Source organism: Annulohypoxylon maeteangense (genome assembly GCF_022496945.1).
Source record: "Annulohypoxylon maeteangense strain CBS 123835 unplaced genomic scaffold GGS22scaffold_8, whole genome shotgun sequence".
Lineage (NCBI taxonomy): Eukaryota > Fungi > Ascomycota > Sordariomycetes > Xylariales > Hypoxylaceae > Annulohypoxylon > Annulohypoxylon maeteangense.
Window position 1 is genome coordinate 1,524,145 of NW_025953255.1, and position 23,957 is coordinate 1,548,101.

At 46.9% G+C, this 23,957-nt stretch overlaps 4 protein-coding genes across 4 annotated transcripts; 2 read left to right on the forward strand and 2 right to left on the reverse strand.

The window, feature by feature from the left end:
* Window positions 1–7,541: 7,541 nt before the first annotated feature.
* Window positions 7,542–8,574, reverse strand: GGS22DRAFT_163593 (uncharacterized protein). The gene is made up of 3 exons (XM_047961393.1): window positions 8,532–8,574; window positions 8,222–8,481; window positions 7,542–7,930 (listed from the first exon to the last, which is right to left on the reverse strand). Exons 2-3 carry the CDS (start codon window positions 8,231–8,233, stop codon window positions 7,586–7,588), a joined length of 357 nt encoding a protein of 118 aa, XP_047819223.1. The 5' UTR covers window positions 8,234–8,481; window positions 8,532–8,574; the 3' UTR covers window positions 7,542–7,585.
* Window positions 7,914–8,574, reverse strand: GGS22DRAFT_163595 (uncharacterized protein). Its single transcript, XM_047961394.1, has 3 exons — window positions 8,532–8,574; window positions 8,014–8,481; window positions 7,914–7,930 (listed from the first exon to the last, which is right to left on the reverse strand). The coding sequence occupies exons 1-2, from the start codon at window positions 8,563–8,565 to the stop codon at window positions 8,255–8,257; spliced, it is 261 nt and encodes an 86-aa protein (XP_047819224.1). The 5' UTR covers window positions 8,566–8,574; the 3' UTR covers window positions 7,914–7,930; window positions 8,014–8,254.
* A 10,471-nt stretch (window positions 8,575–19,045) lies between these two features.
* On the forward strand, window positions 19,046–20,773 carry GGS22DRAFT_143144 (uncharacterized protein). Its single transcript, XM_047958785.1, has 2 exons — window positions 19,046–20,150; window positions 20,231–20,773. The coding sequence occupies exons 1-2, from the start codon at window positions 19,117–19,119 to the stop codon at window positions 20,682–20,684; spliced, it is 1,488 nt and encodes a 495-aa protein (XP_047819225.1). The 5' UTR covers window positions 19,046–19,116; the 3' UTR covers window positions 20,685–20,773.
* Window positions 20,774–22,207: 1,434 nt separating this feature from the next.
* GGS22DRAFT_143165 (dual specificity protein phosphatase 12) lies at window positions 22,208–23,957 on the forward strand. Its single transcript, XM_047958786.1, has 3 exons — window positions 22,208–22,479; window positions 22,555–23,729; window positions 23,793–23,957. The coding sequence occupies exons 1-2, from the start codon at window positions 22,433–22,435 to the stop codon at window positions 23,627–23,629; spliced, it is 1,122 nt and encodes a 373-aa protein (XP_047819226.1). The 5' UTR covers window positions 22,208–22,432; the 3' UTR covers window positions 23,630–23,729; window positions 23,793–23,957.

The window sequence follows — 23,957 nt, forward strand, 5'->3', positions numbered from 1 at the left end:
TAGCTCAAAACAAAGACTAGGTTCCAGCGGCGTAGCTCCCACACCTTGCCCCAAATTTGGAATTACCAGGTATTGATGTAAAAGCTACTAATTTGTAATGGGATCCTGGATGATGCTCACTAACGCCGCTCGTGTGAATCTTTCTCGGCACTCCCATTCTGTAGCCCCAGAATTCACGATGGATGAAGAACGGCTTACCAAATCTAGAACCAACATCCCCTTCTCTCTGATCCTCCGTCTCTTCACGCAAATGCGGGTCACATTATCACCGAAAGATCTTGTCTCGAAACAGCACGGGTATCTGGATCTTATTGAAACCTTAGATATGTTGAACCGCGGCACAGCAAATTTCTAGAGTGGACCCGCGGGTAGCCGTAATAAGTGAGCTTCTAACCGATATGATTAGTTGACGTACGAAGACTTCGAAGAAGCTTACGCCGCACAAGAGTGGCGTAGTTACCATTTTCTCGACGTCTGGGGAAGGGGGACTTGATTATGCATACAACTGAGTCTCGACTGACCCTGAAAAGCTTATTGTGCCTTATAGGGGGCCAGCCTTACACCGGAATTCCTATTGATATCCATCACGATAATACCTCCCGGTTGTTACTAGGCTCAAAACTAAACTTGTTAGTTCCAACAACCCAATGGATCATTGTCAATGGTGGCCACAAACCATGGTATGAGTCTTTGCCGCATGGCTAACTCTACAGTTCCATGGGAAAATCAACAACTACCTTGATCACAGGCATTCCTACTAGGTACTATGTATAAAAAACATGCCTAGGCAGTAATCTGTTCGTTTTCTCTGGTAACTGCTTGGGTGTATGCAAGATACTTCTGCTACGATCGTCTGAAAGCTAAGACCCTATAGCCGTCTATGCGGTCAACCAACAGCTCCCAACCAAGATAACAAGGAATTTTGATGACGAGGATTCAACACCCACCTTTTACGCCGTCTCTCAGTCTTGGGCTGCCTTGTCTGGCTTCAGATTACCATCGGTTCTGCAGAGCAAGCATTCTACGACGATAGGAATTATATTTAGATGATTAAATATAGGTAAATATCAAAATACCCATCCGGCTACGCCTAACTTGGATGCTAGGCGGCTAATTTTTGGGCTTGATAACTTCCTAGCTCTAGCTGACCCCAGGCTGAGGATCACGATCCTTTCCAGCCCTGATACATCGTAGTCTTGCCTTACGTACGTAGGTACAAACGCGACGATGGAGACGTAAGCAGGGTCGAGAACCACAGTTTGTAACTTCACTGTCACGTAGTTAGAGTTCTGAGTCAGTCAAGATCGAACTAAGGCAGTCTCTGCTGCTCTACATTAGTGGAGTTGCATCTGAATTAAACTATGCATGAAGGAGGCTCGCAGAGGTGCTGCAGAGTTCTTATTACGTGTACGCGCAGCTCTGAAAGAAGAAGGACTACGACATCGTATGTATACACGCAGATCGCGTAAACGGTGCAATCGTAGACGCCGGGCAGAACTTTTCCATTCCTTCTCATCCTTCGACGCTCCCCTCCCTGCGGCTTTTAGGGCTAAAGAGTACCGAAGCAGAATGAATCTCCGTCAGGTTGCTCAATGCGCAATGCTCCTACAAAACTACCTACATACTTACATGCTTAGCAACGTATACACCGTAAGGTCCACGTTCGTAGGCAGGTACATCCATACGATCAAATAACACAAGAAACTAACTCGGCCTCAGACAGCAATATTTGTGCAAAAGTGCCCACCAAACCCGGTTCGGACCTCGTACTGACGGGTACGCTGAATGGGGCACGGATAGATATCGATGGTTGTTTAAAAAAACGCTTTGTTCAGAATCATACCTGTGCCCCTTTTCTCGCGATTTAGACCCGAGTTTTCCAAAAGTCCCACGCTCATCGCTCTTCATATGTACCCCGTCGAAATTTGATATTCGACTTCTACGTATGTACGCTGTAGGCTGGGCATGCTATTATTTTTTCCCTCCCCCTCCACCAACACTAACGGGTCGAGCATCCCGCTCCATACCTGCCTAGATGCCAGGCCCACGTTCCCGTCGTCGCGCGGGCACGCGGTTTATTGCTTGCTTGCTTGCTTGCCATGTACCTACATACCAGCTGCACGCTCCTCCCCATAGGGGTTACGGCAGCAAGCACACAGATCTTCACGTGCGGTATAGGTATGTATGTATTATTACCTAAATTTGCTATGGCCCCGCCGGCCGGTGTGTTCGTCGCGGGACACAGGACTGGCTGGTTTAGGAAGGGGGGACGGCAGGGATGGCGATCCTTTGCTCGCCTACGGCACAGCGCGGCAGCTGCTGCTGGGTTGGCTGGCACGACATAGCATGTTCTTGTTAAGCCATTAATTTTAGCGGACGTGCGTGCGCTGCTTGCTAAAGTGCTAGCTCCTTCACTCTCACATGGCTGCATGGGAATCTTTTTTTTCTTTCGTGCTACAGAATGTCTGGCGTTGTAGAGGGCTGCTGTTGCGGTCGCCAGTGCTATCTATCTCCTATGTAGACTAGGGGATGGTTGGATGCGTTCAGCCCGGAAGATCCTTTTCTTTTTTCGCTCATATCTATTCGTCTGGTCGTTCGTTTCTTCTGATATGCGTGTTTTCCTGTATGACGACGCCAAGGTAAATAATTTATATTGTTTCCAAGACTTCCGTAGACTAAGGTTGCGAATCCCGATGCAAACCCGTCGACCTTCAAAGCGCGCGGAATTTGGCGAAAGGGGCAAAAGCGTTTGGTTCAACAAGACGCGAGATTCATCCCTTCGCCTTCATCGATACTTGTTATCGCTACTGCCGCTCCCTCGAGCCGAACCCCCCTGCCCGTCAATCCATCCCTATCCTATCCCACGTTACGTATATGTACGAATGTATATGTTGTATGCGTTCGATCCTCTACCTACCTAGGTAATGAGAGCTAACTAATGAGCACGCTGGGATATCCGTCTAGCCGTCCGCGGACGTCCCGGCTCTGTGGTTAGCGGACTAAGTCAGAACTTAGGGCCTCTTCGCACGTATGTACCCTGATAAAGCGGTGAACGTGCTCGATCCTAGGCAAACATAAAAAAATCTGTAAATCTTTTTTCTTTTCGGTCTGTACCAGTACTCGATTGGGTCCAAGTATGTGCGTCGGTAACGGACCGAGAGGATGGATGCAATGGCTACCGAACTAAACCAGGTCCGTCACGAGAAACAGCGTTGAAACCTCTTGTGTGATTTAGACGTCTTCGGGATTTGGTTTAGGGTAGATTTCTAAGACGCTAGTCATCAACGAACGAGGGTGATGATAGTTAGATCGTGATTGCTCCTCGTAGGAAAGCTCGGAAGGATGGTGATGCGGTAGGCGCAGCAGCCCCATCGGAGGGGGATCGGGGCAAGGCAAGCAAGCACGTAAGTAACAGCCGCATCCCATCCATTCGATACCAAACCCAGCTGTTTGAGGGGTGTTCTGGAAAGCTGTTTTCGGACAATCCTCGTCTAGGTTTCACATCCTACTTACCTGAAGGATATCGATCGAATAACCAACACGTTTATCCTCACGAAATCCTTTGTTCGAGAAGAGAAATGGAATGGATTATGTCAATAATACACATTTGAGTGGTTCGGAGATTTCTCATCCTAAGGGCTTTAGTGTCCCATCAAGCGCCAGAGAGCCACGTTTTCTGTCACCCACGTGGTGGTCACTAGCTTGAAATGTACTGCTAACTTTGGTGGACTAGGCGGAGTTTAGTCCGCCATCTTTCTCCCTCCATAGTCCGTGCCATATCACGTCTCGCTTTCGTTCTTCTCCAAATCCGTAGTTTCTTTATATACATGAACCAAGCCTATAAAAATAATTACATAATCTCTTAACGTCTAGTCTAAAAATATAGCCTGATTTACCCTAGCCCGGTATTTCTCCAGGTTGGGGGCGGTATTCATTCCGCCGTACGGTTTTGGATCTCTATGGGATAGGGGCCAGAAATGGTAACCGCCCCCAAAGTGGGACCGACGTCCACGTTCTTGTAAGGCTGAGACCTGTTTGAATCGAATCCATCTGCCTTGTAGGGCAATGGATTGCGAGATCGTTAATCGAGCCACCTAGTGGAATATCTACGCAAGGTCATGCTGGCTATTTTGCTAACCTCGACGATGACAGCCCAATGTTTGTTTAGTCGAGGCTCTCCGCTCTTAGACCAGTAACCACGCCCTCCCTGCGAATACCGTAGGCAGCTAGGTCTAATTAAAAAGGGGTATTTTATGGATGTCATGTTACACGAGTGCCCCTTTTTTTAAACCATATCTCATTGAACTTTACGATAATAACCCATGACCGATGTTGCATATCGGCTCGTCGTTTCGAGGCCTGGACTAGGCGGGAGTCTGAGCATGCATTCGAAGATGGATTCAAAATCCAAAAGTTCCACCACGTATCTATAACCTGGAGTAAATAAGCGCCGTCTATGAAGAAATAATAGAGTCAACATGATTCATAGAATCCAACAAACCTATGACTTGCCTTTCGCGAATGACTCCCCGAGACACGGACATTCTTCGAACATGCCAAGGGACCTATTGCTAGCGCCTGGTCTAACCAGTCACTTACCAGGGCCACTGAATCCTCCCAGCTTCCAAGGTTATGCTTAGAAGTTTCAGGTAGTTAGTCATTTAAGGATATTCAATCGAACAAGCCGAAACTTCCATGCGCATCTGTAAAATCCCACGGCTCCCATATGTTAGTCGAGGTTTCCATAAGGTATAGCGTATTGATTTGCAACAGGTTGGCAATGTAGTAGATACTAGCATTGACTTATAAGCGACGAACGCCTAAAAATAGGCCCCTGTCATAAGGCAGAGGAGTTAAAGCCGCCAATGAGCAAGCTTCGAAGTAGCCGCAACGTAGTAAACGCAAGCTACTAGTTATGTAGGAGGTAGTGTTGTACCATGCTATACCTCATGTCCCCAGATAGCTCATTGTCAGCCCAAAACAAGGATTGAGAGGTACCGAACCAGAAAGCTCATCAGTTAGGGCTGAAATATCACATTCAACTTGAGTCATACCGTGGTAGTTACCTAGTAGTTATCATACCTTGACGTGATCTTCAGCTGAGGCTTTCTGGATACTAGGTATTAATTAGGTGCTGGATACTAGCAGGTATGCAACTAAGGGCATGCCTTTACACCGCTAATATTTTGCCCTAAGATACCTACCAGACCTGATTAGGTAACCAAGGACGAAATTAGGAAGATCATGATTTTTAGAACTCACTACACTAGCGTAGGTACGGAAGATTCCCGCATTGATGGCAAGTCTCCATTCCCATGCTAAATAATCTTCCTTATCCACTACTTTCCTTTTTCCCCCATATCAATGCAACCCTTCATCCACGATGCTCTGTATCGACACCAGGCGTGGCGGGTTCGCGATGGCTCGTGATCCTGGACATTGAACGTCTGGATCTTGGCATCAATGGAACGGTGTGCTCTGAAGACACCTAAGATCGGGACCGAGGAAAGTGGAATGGAAGACCGACCGGGCTAGGCGATACCGAGCGTATGATCTGGGCTGATCCCTATATATACTCACAACTGATCCATAGATGCATTCCATGGCGTAGTTTGAAGTATAGATATTGCCATCGGAAGTGGACTGTGAGTGAGTGAACTATGGTAAACAGATATGGCGGAATTCTAGCTATTGAAACATCGTAGAAGATCCAATAGAAAAGGAGGATCGATGAGGCTAAGATTTGGCGCGCGTTGTGGGTTTGGCCAAAGACGAAACTAAGCTCTGAAAAGCATAGCTCGATTTACCAATATCCAGTTCGATTTGATGAATCATCCGTTCTACCGAAAGGATGCATTTCAGTGTCGTTGCGGCTGAAAGAGGTTTTTTTCCCCCAATATAGAGGTGAGGCCGAGTTGGATTCTAACAAAATATGCCGCACCGGACCGGCCGTACCAGTTACGATGACCGCAACGGACGATCGGACCAGCGCCGTCACCGAAGGTGCTGACTACATGCCAACTCAAGCAGGTAGGATATCGGCGCTCGCCATTCCTGTCACACACGGGGTGCTTCATCCGTCAGGTAACGTTTGAATCAGCGCAGTGTGCTACGCGAGAGGAAGCTGACGGCCCCATGATATGATTTCGCATGTAAGGAAGTCTATGTAGCCTAGACCATGTTATCGTTACTCCCCTCCCATGACCGCCGCGAGAACGGCCGTAGCCTGCCTGAGGTTGCTTCATCTGCCACACACACACCTACACACATACATATAGAGGAGCTTAGATAAGCCCATATCACGAAAAGGATCAAGAAAAAACTGACGAAAAATATAACGAGAAATAAGAATAAGAAACGAAATGTGTCTGCAGTCAGCAACGTGCATGCATACGCATGTGATCACAAGACCATAGACAACGCACTTTTTTCGTTTCAGTCCAAGATCGACCGCCGACTAATAACGATCTAGCTCCCGTAGGGCCTAAATTGAAAAGTTTCAGCTCTCATCTGTCTCTCACGCGCGCACGCGTGCAGATGCAGTAGCAAGCAATCAAGCGAGAGAAAAAAAAATAAGATAAAAAATAATGCGGTGTATCGTCGTACAGCCCGTCCCATCGTATCGGGCTTCGAACGAGATCCCAGATAATGTCGTGCCAGCCCTGCTTAAGGCCGTCCGTCCGGCGACACGAGGAGGCGAATTTCCGCTGGTGGACTCCGGTGGGCTGGCTACCTGCCTACTAGGTAGGTCATAGGTAATAAACTGAGTAAGGTGGCTGACTTGAACCTGTTACCCTTCCAGGGTACGTGTGCGATATAGATCCATTGCGGCGAAAAAAAAGATTGCGCTTGCTTACACCCTTATTAAGCTATTTAGCTAGGGATCAGAGAAACACATGACGTAGAGGCATGCATGCGGTGGACCGCAGAACTATGGTTATTTGTGTGTGTGTTAGGTATTATAACCTCGAAACGCCGGCGAGAAATCAAGTAAAATCAGGAAATTCCAGAACCTACATACCGGAACATCCCTTGCGTTCATACGCTATAAACCCACTCGGGATCGTATCGCGGGGGGGGCTTATGTACAGCAATATGCTACAGTATCTACTGTAGCTGTAGTTTCTAGCATGGAGTTTATGGGTTACCTCTCGGCTACGTACGCTAACGTACGCACACATGCGAATCAGAAGAGAGGTATCCACACGCCTCGTGAAGTATGTAATCATCGTACATGCTAGGGACTAGGCAAAAGAGATAATAATTAGCAAAAGCAGTGAAAGCTCAAGCGACGTGCCGCTGTAAGTAAGTGTAGTTACCAGCAGCGGACCAATCACTGCATCGGGGCTAGTATTGTGGGTTCGGCCGGGAGGGTCGTCGCCTCGGTTCAGAATATTGGGCTTGAGAGCTTTAAAGAAGTTTAAGGGTCTTTCCCTCCTAGTCTCTCCCATCCATGCCTTGCCGAGCGACGCAGAGTCGCATCGCGACGGCGATTGAACCCCGCGGCGCTCGACGCGATGAAACTCTTAAAGCGGAAGTATGTGGTCCCGGACTTCGTTTCGGTCCTGTCATGTCCAGTAGTCTACTATGTAATACGTATGCATTTGCATTTGTATAAACTAGACAGGTATAATAGGTATAATGTACGCATGTACGTATGTATGTACTGTACTGTGCATACCGCAGCTCCTCGTCGAGTGGGACAGCTAGGCTCGTTTGTCTCTAGACGGGTGGAGCGCCTAGTTTGCTTAAGGAAGACATCTTCACCACCAACGCATATCGAGTGTGACGTCCCGCATAGGATATGTAGTTTACGATAGCCTACATTTCCTAAAGTCGCTCCCATAGGGCCTAGCGTCGAAAGAGAAAAAAATGACAGCAATATGACAGATCTTGCAGTCGAAAAAGAAAGGCTAGGCTGCATGGTAAGCTGAACGTGCAGTCAGCAAATCCATTCGCCGGTTTTTCTTGGTTACTATAAGGTTACTATAAGAAATAGCCGGCTTCCCTTACCCACTGCATCCGAGGTGGTATATTCTTGCTTCGGGATGGATACATCCTAGTTGAATCGGTATTTTAGATAGGAAACTGCCCATGACTTCACTCCAAGGAGTAAGGCCGGGGACTGTATGCAGGCAGGCAGGTAGGTAGGCAGGATGCTATGGAGCTCGTGCGGGTGGAGAATGATGTAACGGGCGGGATCAGGATCATATCTACTAACCATGGTTATCATATACCGAGGCCTTGGTCAGCCTTACGAGAGCTGCGAGAGCCAGTTTATGAAATCCAGGGTCGTTACTATGCTACCTTTGTCGAAGACATGCTCCACCAGAAGGGGTCGGGGTCTCGAAATTCCCGTCCCATTTTGCCGACGTGCTAGTCTGGGAAGGCTTGACAAATTGGGAATTGGGATCGCCTTCTGTAATGGAGACCAAGACCCGCTAGAGCCCTCGTGGGATATACGTGGAAATAATAGAAATAATTATCTTGTCAGTTAAAGCGGACTCCCAAGTTTGATATGTACCTACATAGCAGCATACTATGCGTACTAGGTAGTAGTAGCATAATAGCATAGTATCATAGCAGCATAGTTAGTTATTGGACCACAAATTCGTCCCAAGAATCCCATTAGCAAGGGACGCTTTGATGATTGGCCACGTGCTAACTTTCGCTTCGTGTGGCTGGTGTGCCCAGGTGGGTAGGGATGATGGAGGAGAAGTTCCACAGAGGTCGGCGTTCAGGATCTAGCAGTTCCATGTAGGGTTCTAGGAGATGAATCAAGATTAGTTTAGTCGATACCTAAGGTAAGCGATGTATTGACATCTCGGTCATTGGTTGACATGCAGGAAATAAGTAATATAGTCTTCGGAGGTATAAATATCATATGGGAGGTATAATTAATGAAGTGTGCGTGCCATGAATGCCATACACATACATGTCATACATACCTTCGTCGAAGAGGTTAGACTTCTGGAAGATCGGCCGAAGTTTTCTCCCGAGCTTCCTAAAGGGGAAGCTTAGGAGAGAAAATGCCCGCGAGAATGGAAAGCCCTCGGTAGCATATGTCACACAAATGGCTACATGTAGGGTGCGTTGTCTTCGCATATGCACTGGGCATTCTGAAGGCTGGCCTGTTCCTGAAATCATCACTCTAGGGCAGCCAGCCGACCAGCCAGAGACCAGCCGTCGTCTGTGTGACATGCTGTGCTCAGGTAGGGAAAAAAAACAAAGAAAATATTAAGCGACGGTCCAAACTCATCATGAAACGTTCCTTCATCAAAAAACATAGCATACGCCATATATATCCTCCGGCATCTTGACGAAGTAAGACCTGAGTCCCTTCCGGCGACCTAGGTATGGCACTTGCTGCAACTCTGAACGTGCGCATACCACGTTAGAAGTTATGGTTGATAGGGTAAAAGAGAGCGCCACTAGAGAATCGGCGCTTGGTGCGATGCTGCGTGATATGTTCTCCAATTAGTCGACTGGTGTAGTAGCACCGCGAGACCCCAAGGGACTGGGGATGTGTTCGATAAGGTTTCTCTGCAGATGAAAGGGGTCCTGGGAAAGCACATATTAGACGCGCAACAACGTCTCATCCGTAGCGGAAGCAATATACCTCCCGGCTGATCAATATATCAATAGCCGGCGAATGAGCCGTCATTGCGGGGGCGCGTGGACTGTGCCGCTGGGCTTCCACGAGTCTCATCCATTCATGCCCGGAGCTTTATGAGAGGACGCCGGGAGCCGGGGATGGGGATTCTGCCCGGGATCAGTTCTGACCTCCTTGCTGCCTTATTACCTGGGGCTCAGTATACCGCGCTGGCGGGACTCAGCCTTGGACGTCATCCTTGCTGACTGAGGTCGGATCGCCCTCCTCGAAAGGGCCCTTAAACGGTTTACGGATTAGTCTATCCGAAAGAGGCGCTGGAATTTGATGCATGTGAATGTAAATCGGTACTGTCTGATTCGCAACTTTGACCAATGTTTCCGATATACAAGACAAGATGTGATTTATAATTTCTCTGCCAGTCGTGATTGGGTCGGAGTAGAAGCGAATATAGAAGCGAACGTAGAAGAGTGACATTCGGTTTACATGTTGATGTGAATCTCCGCGGGTGGGATATAGCGCATATTGCTGCAAGGGGCCATTAAAATTTCAGAGTAGGTAGAGAAAAGGATAAGAGGTGAAAATTTTTTTAATTTTTATTTTATTTGCTTCTTCTCGGTGATACGTATGGGCCTACTTCATGCATGAGCAAGCAGATAATAAAACAACCTATCAATTTCGGCGCCTCTTCTCGACGTCACTAGACGAGACAAAATATCCGCTGGTGTGGGTGTGGGTGTGTGTATGCAAAGGTGTGAAGACTTGGAACAGGCAAAAAGACAGCCACGGCTTAAAAGGGCTGATGTTCCTGTTTACCGGATGGGGAGGTTGTAGTAAGTACTCAGAGCAGTCCCAAGGTGGTTGGCAACGTCAGTTATGACAAATGCGACTCGTATTGCATTTGAGGCCTGTCGGTACTTGAATCGAGGTCCAATGGATCATCAGATTATCGTCGTCGCAGGTTGTTGTCCCATCTGTGATGAGGAAAGGATATGGCGACTTTTAGGACAAAAAAAATGTCTGGAAGACCACGCATCGCATATGCAGCATCGTTATAAGCAACGAATATCGTTGGTCTCTGGCGGACATAGCCACACAGGCTTGCATATCACGCGACAGGGAGCTCGGCAATAAAAAACGCCGGAACGTGTTTGGTTAGCGGTAAGGAGTAAGGAGAACGAAAGGTTACGGGATCTTCGAGGCTTCGAGGCCGCGTCGTTGAATGAACGCAGGGAAGATTGAAAACCAACGATTAGACGCGTAGCCTTGTCGCCTCGTATGAGTCAGGTAGAGTAGGCTGTAGAAGGCTGAAGCTGAACAGCTTGCCTGTCTGCCTACATCTAACACGTAAATAACCTGGGTAGGTACCTAGGCCCTAGGGCGATTAAATATTGGCCCCCAACTCAAGACCAGCCGAGTCCGGAGCGGGAGGACGGGATGAACTGGCAAATTCATACCTGTCTCCTACGTTTCTATGTCCAGGTGGATGCAGCCTTGTAAGGTTGCGTGCAGTTCGGGCTGCATGTCATGCACGCCAAGCCCTAGGTACACATACGTGCCTATCCCGCTAGGATAGGTACATAAGCTTGTACGGACCGTGCCAAACGTCGATTATCCTGTACGGTATAGACATGAGAGACACTGTATATAAAAGGAGGGGATTTACATAAGAATTTGGGGATTAGGCAAGGGGAAGACGTTGTACCCCGAACGACGAAACATCTGTGTACAGCCGAATATGCATTGGTTCTTGGAGGGTGTCTCTGTAACACGAAATATCGTTGCGCTTAGGTACTATGCCATGTAAATGGTGCACTGTACATAGTAGGTAGAATATCAAAATATCAACCTAGCTTCTTTTAGTGGTAGTTCCCTCAGCTGAGAAGGGACTATCCCCCTAAACCACTTGCTAGTGTTATGCCAATCACCGATGTCCTCGTAGCTATCAAGTTTTCTACCGACCGGTTTGGATAGGAGACGAACCGGATGTCGAATCGCTAGACTGAGCTCCGTCATCCGATGTGGCGTCTTGGTGGGCTGCGACCTTGGAACCGGGCTGTGTAGTAAAGTGTTTTGCCTACTGATCGAGACTCCTGTTTTAGCATCCAAGTCAAATGGTACCTAGACCGTAGATGGATATTCTAGAATTCGTGAAAGTGGTTCCTAGTAGTTCCAATGCCAAGCTAGGGCTGTCATTTATTAGGTACTCGTAAGCTATACGTACTAGCGGAATCAATATCCGCAGCTGGAATAGTAGCCTCAACTAGTGCTCGAACCTACGTGGTCAGCTTTAAGAGTCTAGACCTATTAGCATCATCGCGTAAAGTTGTGAAATCGGTTGAAGCATAATAAAGAGTAGGTAGGTATGTGACGTGACACAAAAGGTTGAAGATTTGATGTTGTCAAGTGCTCGGAATGATTGTTCCTTAGGAGGTAGGTAGGTAATTACATAGGCTCAAACCATGGACTAGAGAAGTACCTAAGAACTCAGATCATGATCGCTGTAGGTTGGTTCCGCGCTATAATAACCATAAGTTAGGGACATTTGGCATCATATTTACCAATGCCCTTACAGAATTTTCTCGTGAAAGGAGAAAATATATTGAAGTAATTACCTCAAACGAAAAGATATAAAAGAAAAATTACTAGGCACTCGCCAGATAATTCGGTCATCATTCCCGGTATCGTGGATATGGTTCAAAGCTGCCAATCAAGTGCACATGAGAGTCCCGCTGTTGGACGCTTGACCATTGGATTAAACAGTATCCATGGTTTACACCGGAGACTTCCTGGTTTTAGGTACTTGGCCCGATTAGTTCTCCTTTTTCAAGCCCCTCCACCCCTGATTTAGTATCTACTATTATGGGAAAATAGTAAATAGTACTGACATTTTAGGAGGAAGGTCGCGTAATTTAGAAAATATCAATACTTACCGACTTAGCACTTAGCCTGGCAGCCTGGGTATAACTGATGGTTTTATTTTTGTTATCCTTATCGAGTCTTCACGTGCCTCGAAGGATAAATATAGCCAGAATAATGGTAAAGCGACGCAGTCGAAGCGTTGAAGTTGGTTGGTTGGTTGGCATTGATCGAAATAATACAAGGGGCGGAAGCTGCCGGGCGACCGGAGGATCCACCGGCGGTCAGCCAGTCTCTTAGGCAGATCTTGCATTACCAAGTGGCAATGAGATCTTCGGCATTTTTGACGTCTTAGCGCCATGATTGCAGCCATTCGGCCCTACGTAAAGGACGTAAAGGGAAGGCTCACGAATCATGTCTCATTGTCGAACGACAAGTGCCGCTCGGGGCGAATGAGAATCACTGCATCGTGACAATGGTGCCTGCGTCCGTCGTGCGCGGCTCGCCTGTCGTCTACCGAGGTGGTACGCAACCTCGCGCAGTTAGATCACTATTTTGCGCCTCACCACTGGTATGGTACGTATGTATGTCCAAGTTCCCAGTGCGACTGTCGAGCCATCTTGTCAAACCAGGTGAGAGCTGAAGAGAGTCCCAACCAGCCAGGCATATAGGTACCTAGGTAGGTATGCAATCTCGTCGTGAAACTGTCTAATCTCCCCGAGCTGCGGACCTTCTTTTCGCTGGTATGTGCCTTGTGCGTACGAATCTGAATATTAGATAATACGTGGGCTAGAAGGGCTCTAGAACTTCATCGAACGATCGGTAGGGCGGGACCGATCGTTCGGGCACCCCGCAAAACAGTGTCCTGTCCGAACGACGCGTAACATATGGAGTATCGTCGTCTTTTAGTTTGAGTCCGGCCATGGTCCATTGTGCTAAGTTGACTTAGAAATGAAAATCTCGGCGTGTGTGGCTAGATGCGATGGTTAGGTGGAGAAGGCTGTCCGTAGTGCCGGAAGAAAAATCATACCAAACTAAATAAGAAAGGTCATGGATTCGTCCATACCAACATTTGATTTTCGTTGCCCTACCATAATGGTAACACAGTTTCAGCAGACACTTTAAGCCTTGTAGGGTACGGACACTCTCCCACGTAGTAAGGCGAGACGCCATGCTGTGTAGCGGATTATAAGAGATTCATTCTCTAGGCGATTTTGTGGCACAACCTCATATTATCAAAGCCCAGTCGGCTTTTGATTCAGCATTAGCTTGGACCCAGTGTCTTACACTTCATCCCATGGCACTTGCCTATGTGTAAGCTTATTGTAAAGTCGGTACGTATTCTTCTCTAGAGGCATGCTCATTTCTACCCCGTATTGTGCTTTCCGAGAATCCTGGAATTCTTGATCATCGATTCATACTCCAAAATCGCTTATTTTGGCGGCTTTTGGAGGCTCACGTATGGCTGGGTGACGCTAAAATAAGAACCAAGGCTCGCAGGAACAAGCTCAGAAGAGCTATATTACCTATCTAGGTAATTAGCTTCCTTATTTTTAGCTTCGCGAACCGACTTATTTCGGCGTAAGTGTCTGTCGGAAGTTTTGATCATCGGATCAGCATTTTAGTATTTAGTATCAAAGGCCCCTTAATAAGGCCAAGGTAGAATCTAGATATCATGGACAACGTGGCCTGGCGAACTTAGCATTTATTAGGGGTCTGTTGGGTGTTGGGGGTTGCGAATTGCATGATACCCATTCCCTAGCGCATTGCTGAAGATTTGTGAATGAGCGGTCGCGCAAAGACATTGCACCGTCCGGGATTAACGGACTAGGCAGAAATTTCCGTCATTGAGATATGAACTCGGTAATGACGATAGTCGAATATGAGGCGCTTAATCTATTGTTGGATTCTATCTTATTCAATGTCGTATGTATGAGGTAGGAGGCCTGTATGTAGGTCCCATACCATACATGAACTTAACTGAGGCTGTACATAGCGATCGATGAAGGATATAATGGTCAATAGAGTTGCAGATGAATAAAAGCCACCTATAGAATTATCTCATGATATTGTCTGAGTTTCCATGAATATTGATTTGGCAGGATGTTGAAAGATAAGTTGAATGTGTAACGTTGAAGGTTTTTCGTTCTACTTGGTGTGGTGATGATATACGGTAGTACGGTGGTACCTACCTGTAGGTAGATGCCCTAGCTAAATGTGAAGGTGTCAAGGTGTCAAGGTAAGAACGTTGAAGGAGGGGCACAGATAGGAGGGGTTCTAAGGTTCTAAACTTAACCCATTTCCGTCAAGGCAATAGTCTGCGGGACCAATCATAATATTGAATAATCCATTAGCCTGTCTCAATTCTAGAATCTGAGATGGCTTGTAGGGCTGAGGAGAAACTTCGCGGGTTCGCGGCTTCTAGGGCTGGAAAATCCGGATTTTGGATGATGGCGGGATTACACCTATCTAGGACTTAGGGATTTGTAGGTCTAGGGTCTGAGCACTTTCTGAGAGCAGTGACGTTTGAGGTCTGCTAAGGTGTGCAAATAACCTAGCGAACGGTACTACAGGTACATCCTTAGGCAGGTATGTAGGTAGGTAAATACCTGTACCTTTCAATGTTGTACCTATTGAATTGCGAGGTAATTACACCAACACCAAATACATACCTCCATACCTTTAATGTTCTCATCTGCTTGCTGCATCATCAACTTACATATCCACATATCCAACGTACAACTTACATATCATATGAGGTATGTAAAACATTACAATTTTTATGCGAGTTTACTGCATATGTAAGTTCATTCTTCCATTTATTAAGCGTACTGCGTGCCATCCATACTGATCTCGTGTACTTTGATTTGTCACTTCGTATCGCGCCACGGTGATCTATCCGCCGCAGAGCACTTCAGAGTAAGCTAAGCCGCTGTCAGATTGTCTCGAACTAGGCCAACATACATATATCCGGCGGTCTGATAACTCCTACTACCTAGTAGATATGCCTTATGCGACTCTCATAGGCCACATACCATCGTACATATAAATCATGTTTGATGACGAGATTCCGCGTTGGATCCCGGGTCCTAACTAGAGGGCAAGGATGAGTGATCTAGCTGTCTAGTTCGCCTTGGTATAGGCTTTTGCTTTTACCCATGAGTGGCATGGAAAGTACCCGGACCGGCCTTGAAAATTTCAGGCGAATCTCACTGTTCACGGGCTTAGCGGTGGGTTCTAGGTACCTATTACGGTAACCTCGAATTCGGTAATTTTAGTCATCATTGTTTAAGAAGGGAAATGGGTCTGGTCTTGCTGGGTACGAACACCGATTATGTAACGAATTTATAATCATACCTATCTTACCTGCAGTATACATTTGCGGTACAGGTATGTAGACCTACGTAGTACTTATGTAGAAGTCCTCTTCTGCTGCGAGTTCTTGTTGTATCGTACGTAGGCTAATTTGCATGGTCGGAGTTCCATCAACGATCGCAATACATGGCACGTTAAGTATATTGGGAATTAGCTAATCATATTTATGTCCCTATATAAGGCTTTATAAGGCTGAAACCCCGATCTTTATCGCTGTCGTCTGATTGCTTATGAGGCTCAATTTGGAGTCATGACCGGTCCCTACCTACTACGTATTTACTACGTATCGGTAGCGGACAACGTGGGATAGCGGCATAGTGCTGGGTTCTCTTGGGAACCTTGGAAATTAACATGATCGGACCGAAGACTGCTCCCCAAAGACACCATATCCAATTCGATCAATAGATTACCAAACTACCTAACGGAGACGGAAGAAACCGAGTGCATCGTTACAAGACTTAATTAGGGGATGGGAAAAATAAAAGTACTTAGCACACGTACACATCATTCGATGATCATCGCATTACTATGTTCATCATAAAAAGAGCAACCGTAGAAGTCACTCGATTTATATGTATGTATCTATTTATTTACTTACTTAGATAGTACCTAGGTAGGTAGGTACCTAGTTATGTAGGTATACTACCTGGTATGTAATGTATACACACTTGCATCATATGCAGAGGGATCCGTCTGATGCCAGCAAAACAAAAGAGATGAGTTGAACCCATCTGTTTTCGAGACATGCTAAAAGGTGTGGCTATCAGCGTCATTTTCTCAAAATGGATGCTGGCTAATGCTGCATGGTATAGCGGGTAGCATGCAGAGGGTACCGTTGCTTGACTTTGGGCTTTTAAACTACCTAGTAACAACGCTCTTTTCAAATTCCCCCCTTCTTTAGGACATCGACATCATCGATGAGACATCTAACCCATACCGCGTACATCCATACCTTAGTAAGTAAATATATAGGCATATTATAGCACGCTTATATATAAGTTAATAAGTAAATATGTAACAAGTAATAGGTAGGTAATTATTGAAAAAATGAGTACACACTACGCAGTATATGCTCTCTTAGTAACCTTATCCTACGCCAATTTAATATTCCAGCCTTTAGTGGAAGGCGGGCTGGAAACGGTGCAGCCCTGTGCCGGCTAGAAGTCGCATTGATCCTACCACCCATAAATGCACCTCACTTCATCCATTGAAGTTGTCTAGTCGCATATGGATCCTGCCTCACCATAAGTCGGTACGTAGTTACAAGAGCGACCTGAAGAATAAGTAGGTAATTACGGACACTCCCCAAAGTAACCGTGTACACCCCTGTACGTAACCATTGTTCCCTTCGCTGTTTCTTCAAACCCACCCCACCCTAAATCCTTGACACCCTTCCGCCCTAATGATGCTCCACCAGGAGTACGACGAGCAAGGTATCGTCTGGTGTACCTAGGTACATATGTATTATGACTCCCTAGTAGCCCTAGCACAACATGAATTATCTAGGCTGGGACCCACTTAGAGAAACTTACAGGGTATCTAGGTACCTCCACTCTTGTAAGGCACGCTAAAGCGAAATCTGAAGACCCCTGTCTTTTCTAAAGGGCTGAACCCACGCAATCCTAGGTAGCTTCTAGCCTACTAGGTATGAGAAGGTATGTACCTGGTAGGGTAGGCACTATGTAGGCTTGGTAGGCTGGTAGGGCGGGTTTTGTTACGTGAGTGTGTGGGTTAGTTCCATTCTCGAATCTAGTTTTTAATATGCACCTAACCTCGCCCCTCTTCGTTTTCTGGGAAACCTTTCAAGAAAAAGAAAAAAAAAAGGTTGTGGATGGGTTCTCGCGAGTGTTTGGCCGAACATTGAAACCTCTTACAACGCCTTACCTCGTCTTTCCTGTTGCCTCCTCAAAGCAAAGGCCATAAGGACTTTTTATAGCCACACGAACTCTACGGATATAGAAAGTGAATGTCGAAAGAGGAGTCAAAGGGGCAAGGAAATTGAGTCAAACTGAGAATCTGGAAACAATTGGTCAAGCTTCGTGTTATTCTACGAGAGACCAAGACCAAGAATATATTCGACCCGACCCGACCCGGACCTGGCCTTATTACCCTGTTAGCCACCAGCCATCAGCCATCTTCTCTTCTCATAGCTGAGCTGAGCTTCAACTACTATTACCTTCAACCTCGATTGTTTCTCTGGAGGCCCAATCTTGTACCTATTTGCTTTGGTTTCTGCTTCATTGGGTCCATCTCGGTGTATTATCATCGTGTTATTATTACATGTTTATTACTATTATGACGCTTTACGTTTTCTTGTTGTCTTAGAATACCCTCGCACCATTCCTCTCTACTCACAAGTACGAGCCTTCAGCAACAACAACACCAGCACCAGCACCAACACCAGTACCAACACCATATTTCCGCTGCCTTTCACAGACGAAGTCGGCACTGCCGATACGAATATTGCCACCGCCCTCCCTACGACGTATGCCTCTTGATCCAGGTCCGGCCTACCGTCCGTTTCCACATACTGTCCTCAGCGCCGCCATCACCGCCTTGCCGACTCCACCATCTTATTACATGCTCTATACCCTTCTTGGCGAACTAATTCCTTGATTCGGCGAATCAGCCGCCAGCTTCTGCATCTACTCAGCTACTCTCCGTTACTACTAGGCTGTGGCGTTCCTGTCATTGGCCTACGTCGAACAAAACCAGCTTCCTCTCCTCAAGTTTTCAAAACGGGGAACACAATATGGATATCCCTAGATACGTATCAAGGGAGCCAGGAGGCTCACCGCCGACCATATACATACAGGGTTCGAACCATTTCGATCATTATGGAGGTTCAGGCCGGTCCCATATGCAATCCGGATTCTCACCAACTTTAGCCTCTTCTACTCCTATGCCGATATCTAACAGACACCGTATCGCCGAAGACGATGCGCCGCCACCTTTACCTCCCCCCAAATTTATTCCCGGTTTGGGGCAGCCCTTACAGCCTACCAGACATGACCGTATTCCTTCAATTGATTCGAATGCAAGCTGGGACAGCACGAGACAGGATTTGGAACATGACCGACCTCGATTCGGTAGGGCAGAGACTGAGCATGGGATAGCACGGCCTCCGAGGGACGAAGGCTATCACAGCCTCAATTCCACAATATCGTCATTAGGGTACAGTCACTTAATCCCAAGATAGTATAGACCTAAACGAGACACTAATTACAGGGCTTCCATTCAGGTCTCAGGACTCGCTCCCCAAGAAATTGTTCATGTCCCATGATCAGTACCAGTTCAACAGGCCAAATGGTAACGACTACGACAACGCATTAATCAAGAAACTAGATGCTCGACGGAACTTCGACAACCGATCTCCACCTCGCCGGTCTGCTCTCAGTGCATCTGCAAATAATGCTGTTTCCGGCTTGGTTGCGCAAGAACACCGCTTGCACCCTCAGCTAACGCCACTTTCCCTTCCTATTCGATCGGGCAACAAGTTAGTTATCGACTCTCCCGGTCGTTATACGGATACTCCTCCACAATCTGCACTTTCGCCACGCGGTCCGTCTTTCTACGGAACTGCTAGCAGTGAATACCGCTCTCCCATTGAACCGATAGATCCAGATCGGTCACCATTCTCACGGACGAGAAGAAACAACAGCGGTTCATTGCCGGACGACGCAACAATATCCACGCATAGTAGCTACGACAATATGGATGATAACGATTTCCCAATGGAGGATAGGTCACAAGTAGATGACTACATGTCACGATCAGACCATCAGGCCATTGGACAAAAGAGGCGGGCATCTTCACCGCCTGGTGATGATCTCCCAATGCAGGGTATGCCCGGATCATGCGACCCATTGCGACGTCGCGAGGGTGCTTCAAGGGCATCACCAACTCCACGTCTTACCGGTGTCCTTCCGGGGTCTATCGCTTCGGTTCCCTCGGCGACACGAAGTGGATCTTTTGCTTCGAGCGCCTCACTGACCACAAACCTTTCCGGTATCAACTCATTTGCCGGGAGGTCACCTAGAGGTTTATCTAGTGGAGGATTATCCCCAGTTGACGTTATTTCGAACTCGCCTTATAGTATCCCTAATTCCCTTGCTCACTCGCCGAGCGCTTCATTTGCACGGGTACCTCACCAGCGCAACATAAGTAGCGAAAACCGACGGCTTGCATCTCCTCGCAAAGTAAGCGAGGTTTCAAAAGCAGGCATTTCAAAAATACCTGGTGGTTTCTTTATGTGTGAATGCTGTCCCAAGAAGCCGAAAAAATTTGAGACGGCAGAGGAATTAAGGTAAGTTGCAAATATTACAGCCCCTTGTCCGGTGCTCCTATGCTGTCTCTCACTTTACAAGTTGTTAACCAATTAATTAGTGCCCATGAGGCTGAGAAGCAATACGAATGCTCATTTTGTGGCAACCGGTTTAAGAATAAGAATGAGGCAGAACGTCACCAAAATAGCCTCCATGTCAGACGTCACAGTTGGTCGTGCTCTGCGCTGCTTCTTTCGCGGTACGATCGCGCATTTCACGAGAGTACGAATCGACCTGGGGAAGCCGACATATGTGGTTACTGCGGAGAAGAATTTGAACGGCGTGGCGGCGTTGGGCGTCCACGACAACCATCAGAGCAAGATTGGGAGGAACGTCTGAGACATCTTCAGGAGGTGCATAAATTTCGCGAATGCAATTCGAGCAAGAAATTCTACCGCGCAGATCATTTTCGGCAGCATCTGAAGCATAGCCATGCGGGAACAAGTGGTAAATGGACGAATATGTTGGAAAATGCATGTATGCTCGATGAGGAACCTCCACAGCCAGCAAGATGAGCGAATTGAACTGCCCACAAGCGATGGGGTTGGGTAGCAATACTGCGCGGGGTTCTCGACGAGAAAGCCTATGAATTTTGGATGCGCAATATTCGGATAGATTGATTCGTTGGCTTGGGGTAGGGGTAGGCGCCCGTTTATGCACGACAGCCGGACCTAACAATTGGCGCGCTGGGAATGAATGGGAGAGGGGGAGTTGTTGGAATCCCCAAGAGTAATCGTGCGTGGTGTATGGTGCGTGGTGCGCTTCCGAGTCTCACCGCATTCAAGAGCATCCTGGGTCGCGTCGCCGATCTCCCGCCTGCTGGATGGTTCCTCACGGAGATCAGTGGTCGGTGGCGATATGATTTTGAAATCGATATACTACGGATAGTTCAAACTGAGAGAGCAATCGGTCCTGTCTACCAAAAAAAAAAAAGACAATCAAAATCCAGCCGATGTATCGGACGCCACCAAGGCCATATTGGGACATAGTACAAGTCGATTACACGTTGTCAATGGTTAATTTACGAGACGCAGCTGCTTGCTGACGGCACTCCCATTCCAACGGGCATTTTAATGCTTGGCACATGTCGAAATGCAGCTCTTTAATGCTAAGTCGGAAGGTTAAGCTATTGATTATCCACCTATAGCAACAAAACTCAATTTAGTACGACATATTTGGACGTAGATAAATGATGACTTGTTAAATTTCAAGTTGTTGTGAGTCTAAGGTGAAGAAGAGAATAGGACCAGGCCTTTTCACCTATACGGATTCTGCATATTCTATAGAGGGCGATGGATGACTCTTCGCCATTTTTCTAGCAGATCATGTCAGCTCATGAATCATACGCTGACGACTCCACGTTGCATGCCCGTAATCATGTATCGACAAACTCTCGGTAAACGATGCTATAACGGGTTCATCACGATGCTTTGGACAAGGAGTAAGGGGATTTCATCGACTATTATGAATACCTGACATAATTAAATACTGTGGTATTTGTAAATACTGAGATATGTATATAGTCAAATCGAAAAAGGATATATAAAATAGTAGTATTTAACCATACCTCCTATCTAAAGAAAAGTGATATTTTCTACTACGGTAGCCATGACCTGAAAATTCCTTGTAAAATCGGAGCTAAGCGCTTTCTCAAAAAGAAAGGGAAAAAAAGAAAAAGAAACATACCTAGGTACAATGCTTGACCAAAGTCCCATCTCGATTGGATGGGAATTTGGAGAAAACTGGTGCCGCTAAGGATTCAGCAGAAGCACGAGCTGCAAGTAAACCAATTGATCACTTTTAAGGGATTAGCGCCATCACATGATTCAGCCCTATCGGGAGAGATGAAAAGTTTAATTCTAAGCCTAGGTGAGATTTGATGCGCACAGCCGCGAACGCCACATGCATGTATGGATGTATTTCAGCCTGCCTCAGGCGACTGACGAATGACTGAGGGGCGGGCTAAAGCTTGTACAGACCCATTTTTTGCCCGCGGCACCAACGACTAGAAATATTTGTTTTCACATACAGGCAGGAAAGACAAAGACAACATTTTGAAGGTTTGCTAAAGGACAATTTGCAAACTTATTTATTAAGTTACTCACTTACATATTATTTATAACATCTTATTCCGGTCTTAATATTCGTCGCAATTCGTCACTTACATTTATAAAGAATTTAATACACCTAGGACCAGGTACTTGATTCATATCCAGGAGCTTACTGGGAGAACGAAACTTGAAATACATAATACAAAAGCGCCATGTCGTTATCCAGGGTCCCCGGACCTGACAATCTTTACGTTGGAGGGTAATTTCAATTCTTAATTTCCCCCATGTCGTATAATCCCAGCTTAGAAAAAGATGAACTAACATCAGCACTTAGAGCTTGGGTCCTGAACACTGAATCGGGCCGTAACAAACTTCGGGAACAGAATATTACTCATATTCTCTCCGTCATTAAATTCACCCTGGAAAAATGGGGTGATGAAGTAAAGCGCTTTAAACATTTGAGCATTGATGTTCTCGACGATACGGATGAGGATCTACTGGCGTTTTTCCCGTCTGCGGTACGCTTTATCGATAGTGGTTTAAATCCCCCGTCGTCCAGCGGCGCAGACACAGAGGCGAAGCAGTCTAAGACTGGAGATGATGATGATGACAAATCCCCCAGCGGCGTTTACGTACACTGTGCCATGGGTATATCACGTTCCGTCAGCTGTGTGATTGCTTATATTCTTTACAAATATCCTCACCGCTTCGGAGGCAAACAATCCATCCCTTCAAGTACCTCGGTGGCCCAGCGGCGGCAGAACTCGAAGGAAGCTGTCCAAAGCGCGTTGAAATTGGTCCGTGAGACTCGCGAGGGTGCTGAGCCTAACTATGCCTTCATTAGCCAGCTCGAATTATGGTGGGAGATGGGGTGTCCCGCTGACGATGACAAATCGGTGGAGCGACATCCTATCTATCAGAAGTGGTTATATGAGAGAATGCTGAGTGAATCCCGGAACGTACACGAGGCGCCTAAGGCTGAAGACATCCGATTCGAAGATGAACTAGAGCCAGGCAAGGCAATTCCTGAAGCCGAGGCAGATCAAAAAGAGGGCAAGGAAATCCGTTGTAAAAAGTGTAGACGCATCCTTGCGACGGCGAAGTTTGTCGTGCCACATGCTCCTACCGGCCGAACCGAATCCTCAAATTGTGCTCACGTCTTCATCGAGACACTTTCGTGGATGAGGCCGATGCTAGAGGATGGTGCTCTCGAAGGCCGCTTGTCTTGCCCAAACGACAAATGCGGCGCTACAGTTGGTCGGTTCGCATGGCAAGGTCTCAAATGTAGCTGTAGCGAGTGGGTAGTTCCGGCATTTTCGCTAAATCGGAGCCGGGTAGACGAGGCGGCTCTTCGGCGTACAGACGTCCCTGGAATCCGGCTCCCACCTGGCCGGAGCGGTAATTTGTGAATCAAGCCTGAAAGTCCGATCTAGCTGAGGTCTTAAGCCTTACTTTATCAATTAGTCATCGTTCTTGCATTTAGAGGCATTATATCCCTACAAACATCAAGTAAGCCTCTTGTCCGATTCGTCGAAACTACGATCGTTTAGAATCTCATGCGTACCAATCTAGGGCGAAATACGCCGTTGAGCACGAGCCAACAGCTGCTGACGCTTAATAGCACACTCCCCTCCAGTTCCCTTCACAAGTATCTTACCTAACCCGCCGCTAAGGACTCAAGGATCAAGTCAGAACAACAGGGGTCAAGCTACTTTGTCAAACATATCTTTTTCCGTT